Genomic DNA, 16,684 nt, shown 5'->3' with positions numbered 1-16,684 from the left:
CAGTTCTAGTCCCAGCTGCTCCTCTTCAGATCTAGCTTTCTGTTAAGGCCTGGGAAAGCAGTAGAAAATGGCCCAAGCACTTGGGCCCCTGGAACTGCATGGGAGACCCGGAAGAAGCTCCTGGCTCCTGGCTTTGGATCAGCTCATTGCAGCCATTTGGGAAGTGAATCAGCGGATGGAAGACCTCTCTCTGTTTCTCCCTCTCACTGTCTGTAACTCTGCTTCTCAAATAATTAAACAAAATCTTCAAAGAAATAATATGTCTCAATGTGCAAATTATTAGTTAGAATGTTTTAGAGTACTTACATAATGTGCTAGGTTTTGTTTTAAGTGCATTACAGGAATTAATCTTAATCAATTTTTAATTTAATCTTTAATCTTTTCAACAACTCTAGGAGATAGGTCCTCTACTGTGTACCATTCCAAAGAGGAATAATAGAACTCACAGAGAAGTCAGGTCACTGCCTTGGGTCATCCAGCTGGGACCTATTGCTGTGATTCAAGCATACAGAAGTCTGCTTCTAGAGTCCTTATTGCTGGAATTAAAATGCACTTTCACTAAATAAAGTATTTGGCTAAGCTGTCTTTAGGTATTTCAGACATACTAAGTAGTTACTCAAACAACAAAAAAAATTTCTCCTTCTTACAACATTCAACCAAGAAAAATGTGCTTAAAATTTCTTATGAATCAGCTGAGTAAGCTATCTCTATGATTCTAAGTTTTAAAAGCCATCTAGTCCACAAGAACACAAAACTTAGTGATGTCATCCCAAGAATCCCATTCCAATGGAAACAAACTCCTTCACATTCACCTTTTTTTTGAGTTCGGAACATTTCCAACTGTTTCTGTTGTTGTCGTCTTAAAGTGTTAACAATAGCTATTGCTAGTCTCAATGCTTCTCTGGGGTACCCATGAGAACGTAATGCATCCACTCTTGCACAGGCTGTAGGAACATGTTCTAAAACAGAAAGTCAAGGGGGTAAAGTTGCCACTGTCAGATATATCTATAAAAACAAGATATAATAGTAAGATGTCTCTCCCAACATACTATTAAAAAGACACAAGAAACCATTTCTGAACTTGGATTTGAATGAAAAACTCAGCTCCTAGTGCCAAGTATTCATCCATCTCCCATTGAATGAATCCCTCAATTCTCTACCTCCCACTCCAATAATGCTATAGAAACTAAACAAAGAAGTAAGTCATGGAAATGTCTTTCCGGTTTGGCCACTTACCATGCCAGAGGGGCCACCCGCGGGAGTCAAAGAGGGAGTTTTCAGTGTCGTCATGGTAACAGTAGTTGGTGTATAGGTCACTGCTGATAATGTGCTGCAAATGGCTATCCTGCCAGTGGAGATCGCATGCCTCAATGGCTCGGGTGAACACTGTCCGATGTGGCCTGTTCGATGAATCTGTTTTTTCCACAATTCAGAAAGCCGTGTCAGCTATTATTCACATGTGAATAAATCAGTCATACCATTCTGTGGCCAGATGTTCATGAACACACCCACACACATTGCCCTGCACCCCCTATGCAGCAGGGTGAAGGGTGAATATTCTCACATCCTAAATACTAGGAGGCAAGTCAGCCCAAAGAGCCACCATTCACTCACTGGTTTTATCAAACACAAACACTCTGCAGCCATTTAAAGCTAAGGTTAAAGGCATCCTGCAAAAAGAACTGTCAAGTCTAGTTTCCATGCCAAATACACTGAAAGGAGGCACTCGGCACAAAAATCACAGGAAAACTCACTGCTCCCCACTTCGGAGGTGCCGTGGTGGGCTGCCCCTGATGGGATCAACAGCTCTCACAAACACTATGCAAGAGATGCGACACCAGCCATGGAACCTTTCAGGAAGATGCAGTCAGCCTTTAAAGATATGCATAAGGACTGTGCTTTTGGTTGTATTTTTTAACTATATTGTGCGGTTTTGCACAATTAAAACTATTATGCTTCTTGGGATATAAAGATTAAATGCTACTTTATATCCCAAAGGGCATAAATGCATATTATTTAACAGTTCACAAAGCCACACAACATAGCTACAAAACAAACCAGCGCACTTACCTTCCCCTACAGGCTGCCTCCTGACTCCTGGGCAGGTTCCATGACTGGTGTGATGTCCCCAGCATAGCGTATGCCAGGGTATCACAAAAGAGTAGAAGCATACACTCCGAAGAGGATTCAAGTCTCAGGACCTGACGGAGAAAAGAAATGTTTGGGGAATAAAGAAGATTTTCACCCAACTCTTGGGATTATTCAATTCCCAAGGACAATATGGATCAAATTCTACCTGGACTCCCATCCCCTTGGGTTCCCAAACCAAGCTTAACTTCGACCGTGGCACAAACCTCAGGAAGCCTCAACTGAAAATCAGGATAACAAACTATTCCCATTTCTGTGTACTTAGCCTAGCTCAAGTAATTCTCTGTTCTGAGAAGCCAAATCTGGAGCGTCCTTAGCTGTTAACGATCCATGGTCCTTTCACTGGACCTCTGCTGAGGACACAAGGGCAAACACAAAAATCAAAGAACAGCTGAGAAGAGTTGGGAGAACTCCTCTAGTCCACCTCCTTGATGCTGCAGGTGGAACTGAACAGCAAGGGAGGTAAAGTGACTGACCAAGATCAGTCAGTCAGTCAGGGTAAGAGCAAAACACAGATTTCCTTCTGTAAATTCAGCTAATTCAACTGTTTAGAAAAGCTTCTGACAGGTCTTTACCAGAGACTTCACCTCAGCCTGGTCTCAGGTCAACTTAGAGATCTGTGTTTGAATGGCAGACATATGAAAATGCATGGATGACAGATCACGTGAAAGGCATAAAAAATGATGCACTTGTTACATTCCCTGTTTAAGCTCCTTACTAATGGTAGAGGGATATATACACTGCCAATGGAAAGGGGGGACCCCACATTTAAACTACTTTGAACTATTTAGGGCTTTTTGTTGAACAGAATAAGTACACCCATACCCAGTGAGAAACTGGTTCCATGACCTCTCATAGTCAATCCATCAAATATTCCATAGTCCAAGTCTCATGTCAGTATTTTTAAGCAGTACTGTCATTTCATTTATTTTGTTTAGCACAAATCATAGGAAGATAAAATCTTTAAAAGAGTAACTTGATGTTATATGTATATTAAAAGAGTAACTAAATTAGCCTTCCACATGTTGACCTGGCTCACTATCTGTGGTATCAATAATAAAAGCAAGCTGTGGACTATAATTTCATTAAAATAATAATAAAAACCTGAACTTCTGATATTCTGTATGTCATATAGAAATGACGAATATACAAACCTGGCTTTTAACAGTGCATTGTTCTGAGACCAAAAAAGGTCAATTACTAATGAAATGAAATGGTATTTAAATACAAATGTAGACTATGAAATCCTATGATAACATAAGAAACATATAAGAAATTGATCATGGTCACATGTCTACATGATGATGCACTGTTAAGGAAGTGCTCTGATGGGGAAATGCCCACCAAATGTAGACTCTGCTCCTTGGTCCTGGCACTTCAGGAGCTTACAGTCTTGTTTCGCTGACCACTCTATGGTCAGCCTGTCCTAATGCTGTGGACCTAAAATTTGCTTTGTTGAAGTAGTACTCAATTAAAAGGTTGTGCAGGTCACAGAAAATACCTCTGTGAGGGTGAGGGAGGGGTAAAGGAGGACTTCTTAGATATTTAAATATCTATACATTTTTCATTTCATAAAATGAATGTATTCATTCTAAAATTTTTATAAAGCTTAGTCTTGATTGCCATGCCAACTAAGTTGTTTTAAGGAACTAAATCTCAATCTACCCATACCACAGACCTTCTACATTTTTAATTGAAGATAATGATATTTTTTCATTTCTAGAAAAGCTTAAACTTGGAGGAGTGGCACAGTGATAATCACAAGGCCACTGAAAGGAACTAGGGAATGTGTCAGTTCTGGCCTTGTTCTCAGCCTGGAAGGGAGAAGATGGACTGGTGAGGTGTCCCAAGACAGCTGATAAAAATTCATTTCAATGGGGAGCGAGCATCTAGCATGTTGGCTGGAATGCAGCTTTGGATGCCTGCATCCCATATTGGAGCTCTGGGTTCAAGTCCCATTCTGACTCCTAATTCCACCTTCCTACCACTGTGGACGCTGGGAGGCAGCAGTGATGGCGCAGGTAGTTGGGTGTCTGGCAGCTGTACGGCAGACTTAATTAGGTTACAAGCTCCTCCAGGCTTTGGCCGGACCCAGCCCAAGATGTTGTGAGCTTTCAAGGAGTGAACCAACTGATGAGAGCCATTCTTCCTCTCTGTAGCTCTCTCTCTCCCTCTTCCTCTCTGCCTTTAAAACAAACGAAGCGGCTGGCACTATGGTGTAGTGGGCTAAGCCTCCGCCTGCAGCGCTGACATCCCATATGGGCACCAGCTCATGTCCTGGCTGCTATGACCTGGGAAAGCAGTAGAGGATGGTCCAAGTGCTTGGGCCCCTACACCTACATGGGAGACCCAGAAAAAGCTCCTGGCTCCTGGTTTCAGATCAGCTATGCTCTTGCCATTGTGGCCATCTGGGGAGTGAACTAGCATATGCAAGACCTTTCTCTCTGCCTCTCCCTGTCTCTGAAACTCTACCTCTAAAGTAAATAAATAAATCTTTTAAAAAACTGAAATAAATAAAAGCTAAAAAATAAAAAAATGATCATAGATCATGTATGTAGACAATAAAAATTTGTTTCCGTTAGACATCAAAATTTTACCTTGGATATTTGCTTTTAAAAATTTTTTACAGTTAAGATTCAAAGAAAGAAATATCAGGTATTTCAAAAACTTTATGAAAAAATAAATCAAAAGGGCACTGCCTGTGATGCCAGCTTCCCACATGGGCTCCAGTTACTGTCTTGACTGCCCTACTTCTGATCCAGCTCCCTGCTAATGCGCCCGTGAAAGCAGCAGAAGATGGCCCAAGTGCTTGGGCCCCTGCACCCATGTGGGAGACCTAGAGGAAGCTCCTGGCTTCTGGCTTTGGCTTGGTCCAGCATTGGCTGTTGCAGCCATTTGGGGAGGGAACCAGTGGATGGAAGATCTTTCTGTCACTCTGCCTTTTAAATAAATAAATTAAATAAATAAATAAATAAAAATGCATCCTTTTAAAAAAAAAAAGCATTAAAGTTTGTTTTAGCACAAAAAATTTCAGTCCATGCCATAGTTTTTTGATTTTCTATGAGCCTTCTAAGGACCCCTTCAGTCTATATTTTGATTGAATTTTTTAAAAGACAAGGACAGAAATTTGTAAGGGTTTTTAGGTGAAGTTTATATAAGGTTAATACATGCTGACTAAAGAAGACATGAGAAACTTAGGAAAGTAAAAAGAGGGAAATTCTTAGTTTTTTGTAGCCCAAAATATTAAAAGTTAAAAATTGGCTATCAATCTAGAATACTAAAAAAAAACAAAAATAAACCAAAAAACCCTACTCTTTGCAAAGATAGATTCCAATGTTCTTATTCATTAATTCTAACAATTTATCTCAATAGAAGTATGGCCTCATAAGCCCTTCACATTCACTGTAATGTGCGAACACATGCAATTCTGTACATGATGTATCTGTAGCAACGCACTCAGCACAGTTGCAAAGATGGGGCTGTCGGATTCTGCTGCTCACCACAGGCTCTGCCCCAGTGAGCCTGCTCCATTCCAGCAGAGGCACTTCAAGTGTGAGCACCAGACCTTCTCTACAGGGAGGATATGGCGTTTCTGCTATAAGCAGGCACCCTGGTGCCTTTAGGCACAACGGTTATAATACTGCCTCAGATACCAGGTCCTGACTTTTTACTGTCCAGGCCAAATCATAAGTGAAATGCACTATTTAGTCTGGAGGCTGCATCATTTCTTTCCAGCTTTCCAGAGCCTATGGAATATTCATAGTTAACCAAGGGTAACATAATGAATAGAAAGTAAAGCATAAAATGTCACAGTGGCAGTCCTAAAAAGCAGCAGGAAGTGAAACAGAAACTTCCAAGTATAAATAGAAAGGGTTTAAAGATAGTGCCTAGGCAGACCCTTTTCTAGCAATGTTGAACAACTAAACTTGAAAATTCTGAATATCTAGAAAAAATGGGGGTATTTTCTTTGAAATCATTAAATAAAATCATGGCCAATAAAGATATAACAGATTCCAAATACTGAATTTCCAATGCAAATATCTCTAGACAAAGCACAGCCAAACTCCTTCCCACAGCTAAAACTTTTGATCAGACAAATCCCTACAGAATAATATATATAATTTTCTTGTTTTAGAGAGACTGAAAACATGATGCTAACATCATATTGAAACTTGACACAAATTGTAAAGTTCTTTCTAGAAGCACAAACTCCTATGTGGCCAGCAAATAGAGAATGACAGTGTTTGATCCTGGAATCTCCTGATGTCATTTAATTCCTACCTTCCTTCTATCCTGATTTTAAAGTCTATCAAATTTTACCAAAAAGAAAAAAAAAAAAAAGCACAAAATCATGTAAAATTGATGGTATGAATTAATAAAGAATTTTAATTTACAAGAATGTGGTTATGAAAGAGGAGAAAATTCTGCAATAGCTAGAAAGGAAAATGGCACCAAGGAAGAATTTTTAAAGATGGGAGGAATTTGAGCTGAATAAATGGATCCAAGGGAGTGTTACAAGATGAAAAACCAGACAGAAGTGAGAGACAGGTTCTTTTGGAAATATTCAGAACACTTTTTGGTTTTCCCAAAGATTGTGGAGGGGGGCACTGTCAGTTTATAATACACAGCCACAGGTATGCTAGAGAATCCTTCACAGTGAATAATTTTTCCAATCCAAATTCCAACATCATGCCGTTACCCTCAATCCAGTCACAAAATGTTTCCTTTCTATCGTCCAGAACAAGCTTCGACTGATTAAATCATACAGCAGCCCAAACATAAATTAATCATCAGAGATAAAAACACCCAACTCCTCAAACCTCTCAATATTTTATTTTACAGAGTAACATATTAGCACACTACTCCACAACATCTTAAACTGAAAAAGAACATTCAAGTCAAATCATTAATAGATCACTCTAACACATATGTATGAGTATTATGCTCATCTATGAGTTTTTAAAAGTGTACAGAGGTCTCAAGTAAAATGAAAACATACACATGATTCACAGAATAATATATAAGGTCTTAAGTCAGTCAAATACTATTTCATGAAGTTGTCAGTTATTATTGTAAACATCTTTGCACAACTGCATAGGCACTAAGTGAGCAGAACATTACTGTGGACTCACCTTGGCTGGCATTTGCACCCTGAGGCAGAGCATTGGTTAAATTGGGTAATTCACTGCCATGATTTCCATCTTCCCATGGACAGACATCAACACTGTTCCACTTTTTCAGCTGTTTTAGCCAACTTGCCTTTTGCTCTAATTTGCAGTGGGGGTTTAAAACTATGCACATCCACAGAGCACCTAAGTTCAAGAGGGAGAGAGAAGTAATTCTCAAAAATTTATTAAAATATCAAATCTAACAGCTAAAGATAAATTTTAAACAATTTCAAAATGGACCCAAATCTGCTATTAAATTTTAAGACTCTATTCTCCTTAATGTAAGACACAAATCTCATACAAAGTTTATCAGGGGAGGTCAACAGATCCCAAGTTTGAAACAAAGATCGAAATATGGCTCTGCATAAATATGAAATATATTGCACAAATGCTAACTGCAACCAACCTGCCACTTACTCTATGTCTAAGAAGAAGAAGTCAGTAACATGACAGTCATAGGGTCCAGTTTACAGATCCTACACGTGGATGCTGCAACACATCACTCCAAATGGTCCGGCACAAAAATCAAATTTACTTTCTAAGATTACCCTTTTATAATAACTGCAAACAATCATAAAGGCATACAATGTACACAAATAAACAACCTCCCACTCTTAACAAGAGACTCAAACTCTTATTATTTCTTATTAACTAGTATACATTAAACACCTATCAATAAGATGTGAAACGTCTGAATAAAAATGCCAGTAAAATATAACTTAGAAAAATAAAATTCACTGAAATACACTTCTCTAAATTATTTACTAAGGAACTAATCTTTGTATAACTGAAATTGCTAAATGTATGTCTTTATATTTACGAAATCACTAAATATTAATGAAAATTTCACCAGTTTTGCAAAGGAAAAGTGGCAACTTAGAAGAAAGGTATAACTCATAATTAAATACTGGTAATCCCGGGGCTGCCTTGTGGTGCAGTGGGTTAAGGTGACATACTGGAGTGCCAGTTTGAGTCCCAGCTGCTCTGCTTCTGATCCTGCTTTTGGCTAATGTGTCTGAGAAGGCAGCAGCAGATGGCCCAGGTGCCTTAGTTCCTGCCACCTGTATGGGAAGCCAGGATGGAGTTCCTGGCTCTTGGCTTCAACCTGGCCCAGTCACTCATTTATGGAGTAAACCTGAGGTGGGAGTTAACTCTGTCGCTCCCTGTCTGTCAGTTTGCCTTTTCAATAAATACATAAATCTTTTAAAAAATTGATAAATTTATTATTCCTTTCTACATTTTTCAAAGTGGTAGCTAATTCAAGCAAATATTTTACAAATTTTAAGGTTTTACTTTACTAATTTCAAAATAAGACAGATAACACTACTCCATAGTCATTTTACAACATTTTTCCTTTGAAAAGCTATGTGTGTATCTGCATTTTAATCAGTTGTGTTGACTAATGATTAATAAAGGTATGAATTATCATTGTCTATATTTGTCCAAAAGAGATGCTCTACATTCTTCCACATAAAAATGGCAAGCTTCTTCAATTTGAGCACATGATATATTAAATATCACATAATTTTTCTCAGTAGCAAACAAAAATATCGGGGCAGGCATTTTGGCACCACTGTTTAGGATGCCTGCATCCCATATTGGAATGTTGGTGTAAATAAACATTTACAAATAAAAACGAGCACAACCTATCTAAGCCACAGAAACTTATAAGCTGCAGTTTGTATTTCTAAATGCCAATTAAAAATAAAACATCATCAGTCAGGACAGAGTAAAGCCCACTAGAGCTTCTAGAGCTTCTCTCTCCCAGTGATTATGACTAAAAACTCTGGACAAAGCACACAAAGCAGCAGCAAACCTAAGGATTCTGGAAGGTAGGCAACAGTAAGCCAAGGGGGGAAGGGAAGTTAAACTTGAAGGCATACCCCATATGGGAGCCATTACTTCTTCTTCTTCTTCTTCTTCTTTTTTTTTTTTTTTCTTTTTTGCTGGCTTTGACGTAAGATTAATCCCATTCAAGGAACTTTCTAGACACAGCAAAAACTTGAGAGAAACCTCACTTTTCTGGCTTAAGAACTGGAAAAAGAGATCCTTAATCCAGGAGTTGGAGAGGGGAATCTCTGAAATCTGTGTACATGCACCTGCCCTGGTTACATCTCATATATATGAGCAGATCTAAGGTAGGACAGCCAAGGACTGGAAATCAATTGACACTGGAACTATCACCCAAAAACGGTGAAACAATTTATGGCCTTAATTTACTCTGGTTGATTGCATGCTTTAAAAATTTCTTTTTAAATCCCTGGAGTATTTTAATAGCACCCAGATTCTCATAATTCTATATTCAAAATATCCAGGGACCTAAAATTATTTGGCCTACAAAGAACCATGGAAATATGACTATTTTTCAAAAGAAAAAAAAAAAAAAAACCAACAGATGCCAAGCAAGATGAACCAGATGTTAGAATCATCAAAGATTTTATAGTTACTTTAATAATTATGTTCCAGGAGATAAAGGTAAGCACTAATGAAAGAAATGGAAAGACAGTTCTCAGAAGTGAAATACAAAGTATAAAATACAAACAGAAACATCAGAACTAACAAATTATTATTTGAAATAAGAATTTACTGGATGGGCTCAAAAGCAGAATGAGGACGACAGAGGGAAAAAAAAAATCAGTGATTATGAAGACAAAATACTCTCAATGGAAAAAAGATAGAAAAACAACTGGAAGAAAAGGAATAGAGCCTTAAAGAGAGGTGAGAAAAATAGTTAAATGATTAAACATTTGTGACACTGTATTCCAAAAAGATAAGAAATGGATAAAGAAAAATTTGGAACAATTCCCAGACTTGGAGAAAGGAATACATAGATACAATGACAGATTAAATATAAAAGAATGGAAAAAAGATACACCATGAAAACACTATCAAAATAAAGCTACAAAGGCTATATTAGTAACCAATAAAGTGAACTCAGAACAAGTGGTACTACACCATAGGTAAAGTATAATGATAAAACGGGCTAGTTCTCCAAATAAGACATAATAATCTTAAAGGAGGAAGCTGCATCATACAGCAAGACTTCAAAATACAAGATAAAGCTATAATTCTATCTGGAGACTATAACGCTCTTCACTTAGTAACTTAATAAGACAACTAGAGAGAAAATTAGCAAATACCTGAACACCAATAAACCTGACAATTATAAAACATCCCACCCAATATCAACAGAAAAATACCACCACCTTAAAACAGAGAAATGAGAAATCAGAGTTGAAACAGAAGGAAAAAAATAACAGATCAGAAGTCAGTAAGATTAAAAATCCATAAGGGGAAAAAAAGAAACCAAAAGTTACTTCTTCAAAAAAGTCAATAAAATCAGTAAAGCTATTACCAGGTTAACTGAAAACAAATTGACAAGACACAAAACACCAGTATTAAGAATAAAACAGGGGGCCGGCGCCACAGCTCACTAGGCTAATTCTCCGCCTTGCGGCGCCGGCACACCGGGTTCTAGTCCCGGTCAGGGCGCCGGATTCTGTTCCAGTTGCCCCTCTTCCAGGCCAGCTCTCTGCTGTGGCCCGGGAGTGCAGTGGAGGATGGCCCAAGTGCTTGGGCCCTGCACCTGCATAGGAGACCAGGAGAAGCACCTGGCTCCTGGCTTTGGATCAGTGCAATGAGGCGACCGCAGCGCGCCGGCTGCGGCGGCCATTGGAGGGTGAACCAACGGCAAAAGGAAGACCTTTCTCTCTGTCTCTCTCTCTCTCTCTCACTGTCCACTCTGCCTGTCAAAAAATAAAAAAAAATAAAAAAAAAAGAATAAAACAGGGTACATATTACAGATCCTAAAGGTTTAACATTTATAATTATATGTAATTATAATATCTATAGGTTTATAAGATTCATAAGGAGAGAATGTTTTCATTTTACTTTATAAGGCCAGAATTACCCTGATACTAAAACCAGACAAAAACAGTACAAGTAAATACAACTGTAGATCAACAGCCCTCATAAACATAGACATAGAATGCCTCAACAAAGTAGTAGCAAATCTAACTGAGCAGTATCAAAGAGGAGACTATACTACAACCATGTAGGCCTAGAAACACAAGGCTGATCCAACAATCAAAAGTCCATCAGTGGGGGGATTTGGCCTGCTGACTGGGATGCTCACATCCCATACTCAAGTGACTGGATTCCAGCTCCAGCTCTAGCTGCTAATGCAGACCCTGGGAGGGTGAGGTGATGCCTGAAATGGCTGGGCACCTGTCACCCACATCCGTGACCTGGATTAAATTCCCAGATCCTGGCTTTGGCTCCCCAGTCCACGGTAAACATTAGAGAAGTGAACCAGGGGAGGGGAACGCTCACTCTTCCTGTCTCTCTCTGCCTCCCAAATAAAGTTTTTTTTTTTTTTTAAATCAATGTAATTCACCCCATTAACAAGACTAAGGAAGAAAAAAAATGAAATCGTCTCAGTAGATTCAGAAAAAAAAAATCTATGCATCATAAATAAGCTATAAGCAAACTAAGAAGAGAGCTGAACTTGATGAAGGGCACCTACAATAAACCCTACAACTACTATCATAATGGCAAAAGACTGCCTTCTGCCCTAAGATCTAAAACCAGGCAGATGTCTACTCTTAACCATTTACACCGAGCATAACCCTTAAGTTCTAGCCAGGTAATAAAGCAAGAAAAGAAGGTTAAAAGCACAGGATGGAACGGATAAAATAAAAAGACTTCCATTCACAGACAACTAACCTACCATAAAACTTGTAGAAGTAGTAAGTTTAGCAACTTCAAATGATAAAAGTTCAATGCAAAAAAAATTTTTTTTTAATTCTTTCAAAACAAATGCTAAATATAAACAACTGGACAACAAAAGTTACTTCCCCCAAAAGTAACACTTACTATTAGCACCAATACAATAGTAAAACAATTTTAAAGGACAATGTTGGAGGACAAAGATGGATCTGGAATGCCAGAATTTAAGACTTCCTATAAAGTTACAGTAATCAAAACAGTACACTAAGGACCAGCATTCTGGCACAGCAGGTTAAGCCACTATCTGCAAAAAGGCATCCCATTTGGGCAGAGTTCATGTCCCAGCTGATCCACTTCCAATCCAGCTCCCTGCTAATGGCTTGGGGAAGCAAAAGATGGCCCACATGCTTGGGCCTCTGCCACCAATGTGGGAAACAGGATGAAGCTCTTGGCTTCCTGCTTTGGCCTGATCCAGCTCTTTTATGTTGTGGACTTTTGGGGAGTGAATCAGCAGAAGGAGGATCTCTGTCTCTCTCTCTGTGTAATTCTGTGTTTCAAATCAATAAATCTTTTAAAAAATTAGTGCACCAATAGTGAAAGGACAGGTATATAGATCAACAGAAAGACTAGATAATTCAGAAATAGACCTACGCAAAGATAGCAAGTCCAAAGTCAGTTCAATGGAGAAAAGATTTAAGTCTTTTCAACAATGGGAGCTGGACCAATTAGACATCCACAAGCAAAGAATGAACCTTAAGCCTGTACCACACATCTTAAAACAGTAATTCAAGGGCATATGGCACAGGAGTTAAGATGTCCCTTGTCAGTTATCAAAGAAGGAGGTACCTTTCTCTGAAGGGAGGAGAGAATTTCCACTTTGATTATGGCCCTGTCTAAATAATGTCAAGAGTTTGTGAACTCAAGAGGCTTCCATAGCCTTGGCAGCTCATGACAAGAGCCTTGGGTGAGCGCTGACATCATAAATAAGAGTGTCAATTGTTAAATCAACAACAGGAGTCACAGTGCACTTGCTCCACACGCCTCTGTCCTTTATGTGTTGTACTATGAGAATTAATGGTAAAACTAGTCTTCAAATAGTACTTTATATTTTGTATGTATGTGTGGGTGCAAACTGTTAAAATCTTTACTTAATATAGAGTTGATCTTCTGTATATAAAGATAATTAAAAGTGAATCTTAATGAAGAATAGGATGGGAGAGGGAGTAGGAGGTGGAATGGTCTGGGGGTGGTAGGGTGGGTATGGGGAGAAGAACAACTATAATCCAAAAGTTGTACTTACAAAATTTATTTTTATTAAATAAATGCTTTCTATTAAAAAACAAAAATAAGAAAAATTTTTAAAAAGATTAAAAAAAGATATCCCTTGTCATGCCCACATTGCATAGTATAGTGCCTAGGCTCCAGTCCCAGTTCTGCTCCCAATCCCAGCTTCCTACTATTGCACATTCTGGGAGGCAGCAGAGGATACCTCAAGTATTTGGGTCCCTGCCACCCATGTGGGAGACCTCGAATGAGATCCAGGCTCCTGGCTTCAAGTTGACTCAGCTGCTACAGGCATTTGGGGAGTGAACAACAGATGGAAGATGTGTCTGTTGGTCTCCGTCTTTTTCTCAAAGAAATAAAAACAAACTCAAAATAGATAATAGGCTTAAACATAAAACTGAAAACCATAAGAATTAGAAAAAATCATAGAAAATCTTCATAAACTTGGGTTAGGCAAAGATCTAGATACAATAACCAAAATATGACACATAAGAGATAAACTTGATAAACCAAGTAGATTTCATCAATATTAAAAATCTTCCTCTACAAAAGATACTGTTAAGAGGATGACAAGTTGGGGCCGGCGCCATGGCACAGTAGGTTAATCCTCCTGCGGCACCAGCATCCCATATGGGTGCCGGTTCTAGTCCCGGTTGCTCCACTTCCAATCCAGCTCTCTGCTGTGGCCTGGGAAAGCAGTAGAAGATGGCCCAAGTCCTTGGGCCCCTGCACCTGTGTGGGAGACTTGGAGGAAACTCCTGGCTCCTGGCTTTTGATCTGCGCAGTTCTGGCCATTGCAGATGTTTGAAGAGTGAACCAATGGAAGGAAGACCTTTCTCTCTGTCTCTCCCTCTCACTGTCTGTAACTCTACCTCTCAAATAAAAAAAAAATAAATAAAAATAAAAAAGAGGATGACAAGTCAAGTTAGATGCCAGGAGAAGATATCTTCAAATCATCCATGCGACAAAGAACTTGTACGCTAGGCCCTCTAAAAACTTAAGTAAATGAATAATCCAACAAAAAGGTAAAACAAACAACGAACCAAACTATAAAGCCATGAAAAAAACAAAAAAATTTAAGAAACTTAAATGCATATCACTAAGTGAAAGAACAGAATCTTAGAAGGCTCCACACAGGATGATTTCAACCGCATGACATTCTGGAAAGGAAAAGTCTTTAGAGACAGTTCAGAAGATCTGTAGTTACCATGGGTTATGTGGCAGAGAGGGATAAAGGCGGCCACAGAGGGCTTGAAAACTACTCTCCGGTACATACATGTCAGGTTACAGCTGTCCAAGCCCAGTGAACGTATGAAGCCCAAAGTGAACCCTATGAACACTGTGACCTTTAGGAGCTTTAGGTGAAGGTGACGTGTCAGTGTAGACTGATCAACTTAACAAATGTTAACACCCTGGTAGGGTGTGCTGATTATCAGGGAGGCTACGCATGTGTGGCGGCAGGGGGTATACAGGAAATCCTCCATTTTTCTATGAACCTAAAACTGCTTTAAAAAATGGAAAAGTTTTAGTTTTTTTTAGAAAACAGCAAAAATTTATAAAGATACTTTACCACAGATGATATACAGATGGCAAATAGCAAACCAAACATGGTTAAACATCATTAACCATTAAGAAAATGCAAGTAGAACCACCACATATCTATTACAATGGCTACTACTGGGAAAAAATAATTAACCTGACAACAACTGCTGGAGAGGATGTGGAGCAACTGGAATGCTCATCAACTGCTTCTGAGAGTGTAAAATGATACAGACACTCTGGAAAACAATTCATTAATTCCCTATGAAGCAAAATGTATATTTATTGTGTGACCCAGCAGTCAAGACTACTAGGGATTTGCTCAAAAAAAATAAAAACTTATGTTCACACAAAAATTTATACAAGAATGTTTATAGCAGCTTTGTAAATGCAAAAGATGGGAAACAACCTGGATGTCTTTCAGTTGGTAAATGGATAAACTGTGACACAATTCAGCAATAACCAAAACCAAGCCACTGACAACTCACATCTTAAACGCATTATGCTAAGTGCAGAAGCCAGAATCCAATGGCTTGAATGTAAACACACACATTCTTTACTATTCAGTCTGTAGAATACTGGGGGAAAGGCAGAACTAAAGGGAATGATAACAGATCAGTGGTTACTTGCCCAGCTGACCAAGTCTGTGACAAAGAGACAGCATGAGGGAATATTTAGGGTGTGACAGATCCTTCTCTATCTTGATTGTACTGGTGGTTTCCTGACCATATTTGTCCAAATTTAAAACTATACATTAAAACATTTTAATGTATGTACATTTATATAGTATGTATTTTATAGTACATCAAGTAATATACAATATAATCTTAAAAACTAAATAATGTTTATTACCATTAATATCACCACATAGTAGCTGCTCAGTATAACCTACAGGTCCCATATTTAGAGCTTTCCAATAATTTCTCACTAACTCATTACAATAACTCATGTAATCAAAATTACTATTTCCATTTAAAATTATTAAAGATTTTAATATATATTTTTCTATTTTTAATGAATTATTTATTTAAAAAGTACAGTGACCAAGGCGGGGGGGGCGGGGAGAGAAAGAGAGAGAGAGAGAGAGAGAGAAAGATAAAGGGATATTCTACCTAATGGTTTACTCCCAAAATGCCAGCACCAATGCCAGGTACCAGGAACTCCATCCAAGCCTCCCATATGGGTGGCAAGAACCCAGGTATTGAGACATTGTCCACTGCCTCCCAGCTGCATTATTAGAAGGAATTTGGATCAGAAGTGCAGAGTAGCCAGGATTTTGATAGTGGATGCAGCAAGCAGTGACTTAACCTCCTGTGCTACAATACCCACTTCTATTTTCATTTTAGAGTGTCCTTTAAGTCTGCTATAAAATATATTTATAAACTGTGTGCCTTATTAACAACATTTGCTCCCCTCAGTTCTGGAGGCTGAAAGTGCAAGATGAAGGCACCAGCAGATTCTGTGTCTAGCAAGTTCCTCACAGATGGTACCTTTCTCACTATGTCCTCAACTCATGGTGGAAGGCCAGTCGAGCTCTCCTGGGCCTCTTGTATAAGGATGGCTCTGCCCCTGCAGTCTAATCACTTCCAGATTCAGGATTTGAGCATACAAATGTGGGACATACACAGACATTCAGCCCATAGCAATGAGAAGAGTAAAATAAAACTTAGAGAAGAGGCTTAAAAGCAAGGACCTAAATATTCTTGGTAACTTGAAAAGATTTCTATGAATTTGAGGGAAAAAGAAATCCCTAGAACTTATCTTAGATTCTCACGCTTGTATTTCTTTAATTAGAAGATTTCCATTTTGTAGAATAA

General features: G+C 38.6%; 1 protein-coding gene across 1 annotated transcript in view; it reads right to left on the bottom strand.

Annotated features, from left to right (window-relative positions):
• Window positions 1-16,684, bottom strand: part of ZSWIM6 (zinc finger SWIM-type containing 6) — a 218,067-nt gene that overhangs the window by 20,169 nt on the left and 181,214 nt on the right. Inside the window, exons 5-7 of the mRNA XM_062212045.1 lie at window positions 7,281-7,460; window positions 1,237-1,413; window positions 813-959 (exon numbers count right to left, since the gene is read on the bottom strand). Of these exons, the coding sequence (XP_062068029.1) occupies window positions 813-959; window positions 1,237-1,413; window positions 7,281-7,460 (504 nt within the window). The remainder of the gene's footprint in view (window positions 1-812; window positions 960-1,236; window positions 1,414-7,280; window positions 7,461-16,684) is intronic.

This window comes from Lepus europaeus, chromosome 15 (assembly GCF_033115175.1).
Source record: "Lepus europaeus isolate LE1 chromosome 15, mLepTim1.pri, whole genome shotgun sequence".
NCBI classification, from domain to species: Eukaryota; Metazoa; Chordata; class Mammalia; order Lagomorpha; family Leporidae; genus Lepus; species Lepus europaeus.
Note: the sequence above shows the minus strand (reverse complement) of the source record. Positions and strands in the feature narration are given on the sequence as shown.